This window comes from Morone saxatilis, unplaced genomic scaffold (assembly GCF_004916995.1).
Source record: "Morone saxatilis isolate NCDOM2014 unplaced genomic scaffold, NCSU_SB_2.0 Contig7, whole genome shotgun sequence".
Lineage (NCBI taxonomy): Eukaryota > Metazoa > Chordata > Actinopteri > Moronidae > Morone > Morone saxatilis.
The window spans coordinates 23,073,952-23,075,869 of record NW_023340246.1 but is presented as its reverse complement, the minus strand read 5'-3'; the positions used below and the strand labels follow the sequence as shown (position 1 = coordinate 23,075,869).

General features: G+C 51.5%; 1 protein-coding gene across 1 annotated transcript; it reads left to right on the top strand.

The window, feature by feature from the left end:
• Nucleotides 1-530: 530 nt before the first annotated feature.
• LOC118340717 (BTB/POZ domain-containing protein 6-B-like) lies at nt 531-1,669 on the top strand (the record flags this gene model as incomplete). The annotated part of the gene is given in 1 exon segment (XM_035678833.1): nt 531-1,669. A coding segment is annotated over 1 exon segment (1,033 nt), but the record flags the coding sequence as incomplete, so codon positions are not given.
• Nucleotides 1,670-1,918: the final 249 nt, after the last annotated feature.

The following is a 1,918-nucleotide window of genomic DNA, read 5'->3' as shown; positions in this document are numbered from 1 at the left end:
CCCTCCAACAATGACGACGACAATATCCACAACGATGGGGAATGAATAATAATAATAATAATAATATCAGTAATATTAGCAGTGGGGGTCAGGCAGGACCAGAGCAGCAGCTACCACCAGGATCCATGAGAACCTGCGAGACGTTTCTAGACCAATAAAGGTGCTGCACTGGAACCAGTTTTCCAGTCCCTGAGGTTCAAATGGCCTTGGTTGAAAAGGGGGTTACACTTCCACCGGATCTACAGCCACCCCTCCAGTATACACCAGGGGTATCTAGAAGAAAGGGCCAGGGTTCTAGGTGGGAGTCTTAACGGTCCATTATGGAGTAAATTAAAAACTCAAGTGTCTGACAGAGGTTTCTAGTGGTCCTCGATTAGATCCCCAAGGGATAAATAAGTAAAAGGCTTAACTATCAGACAACAGATTGAATATTGGCAGGAAGTGTTCTCACAGTGATAAGACTTTCTTTAGTCTGTGTGAATGAGTCCAGTTCAGATCCCTAAAATGACTTGCTGTGTGCTCTGTCTCAGGTACATGTACAGCGATGAGATCGAGTTGGGGGCGGACACAGTGCTCGCCACACTCTACGCTGCCAAGAAGTACATCGTTCCTGCTCTGGCAAGGGCCTGTGTCGCCTTCCTGGAGACGTCTCTAGAGGCGAAGAACGCCTGTGTCCTGCTGTCTCAGAGCCGGCTGTTCGAGGAGCCGGAGCTGACACAGCGCTGCTGGGAGGTGATTGATGCTCAGGCCGAACTGGCTTTGCGATCCGAAGGCTTCTGTGAGATTGATCTGCCCACGCTGGAGATCATCCTGCAGAGAGATTCGCTCAACGTCCGCGAGGTCCTGATCTTCCAGGCGGCGCTGAGCTGGGCAGCAGCTGAGTGTCGACGTCAGGGCCTGGCTGTGACCCCCAGGAACCAGCGGGTGGTGCTGGGTAAGGCTCTGTACCTGGTCCGGATCCCCTCCATGACGCTGCAGGAGTTTGCGGATGGGGCCGCGCAGTCGGACATCCTGACACTGAAAGAGACTCATGACATCTTCCTATGGTTCACTGCCTCCAACAAACCCAGACTGGAGTTCCCGCTGGTGAAGCGGGCCGGCTTGGCACCGCAGAGGTGCCACCGCTTCCAGTCCTCAGCCTACCGCAGCAACCAGTGGCGCTACAGAGGGCGCTGCGACAGCATCCAGTTCGCAGTGGACCGCCGGATCTTCATAGCTGGACTCGGTCTGTATGGGTCGAGCGGCGGCAAGGCTGAGTACAGCGTGAAGATTGAACTGAAGAAGCAGGGAACCATTCTTGCCCAGAACCTTACAAAGTTCCTGTCAGACGGATCAAGCAGCACTTTCCCTGTGTGGTTTGAACACCCAGTCCAGGTAGAACAGGACACCTTCTACACAGTCAGTGCCGTCCTGGACGGAAACGAGCTCAGTTACTTTGGTCAGGAGGGGATGACCGAGGTGCAGTGTGGGAAAGTGACCTTCCAGTTTCAGTGCTCGTCGGACAGTACCAACGGGACCGGTGTGCAGGGAGGGCAGATCCCTGAACTGGTCTTTTACTGCTGAACCAGAACTGGGACTTGAGATCTTTAATCAGTGATTGTGACTGCCACAGTAAAACTAAAGCTAATTGGTTTGTTTAATGTCTGAACATTAAAGTGACTAAAACTCACCATGTGTTGCTTTCTCATCAATGATGTAGTTCCTGCAGCTGCCACTATATGTCACTGAAGAGTGTGACTACCTGAACTAGCTGAACTAGCTGAACAACCTAACTAGCTGAACTAGCTGAATTAACTACCTGGTGTCACACATTAGTCCATCAGTCCCTCCAGGACCGAAGGCTGGGTTTGGGATTGTTGTGTCCTAAAATTCCTGATTTCACAGCAGCTTTTCTAATAATAATTGTGATGCATGTTGT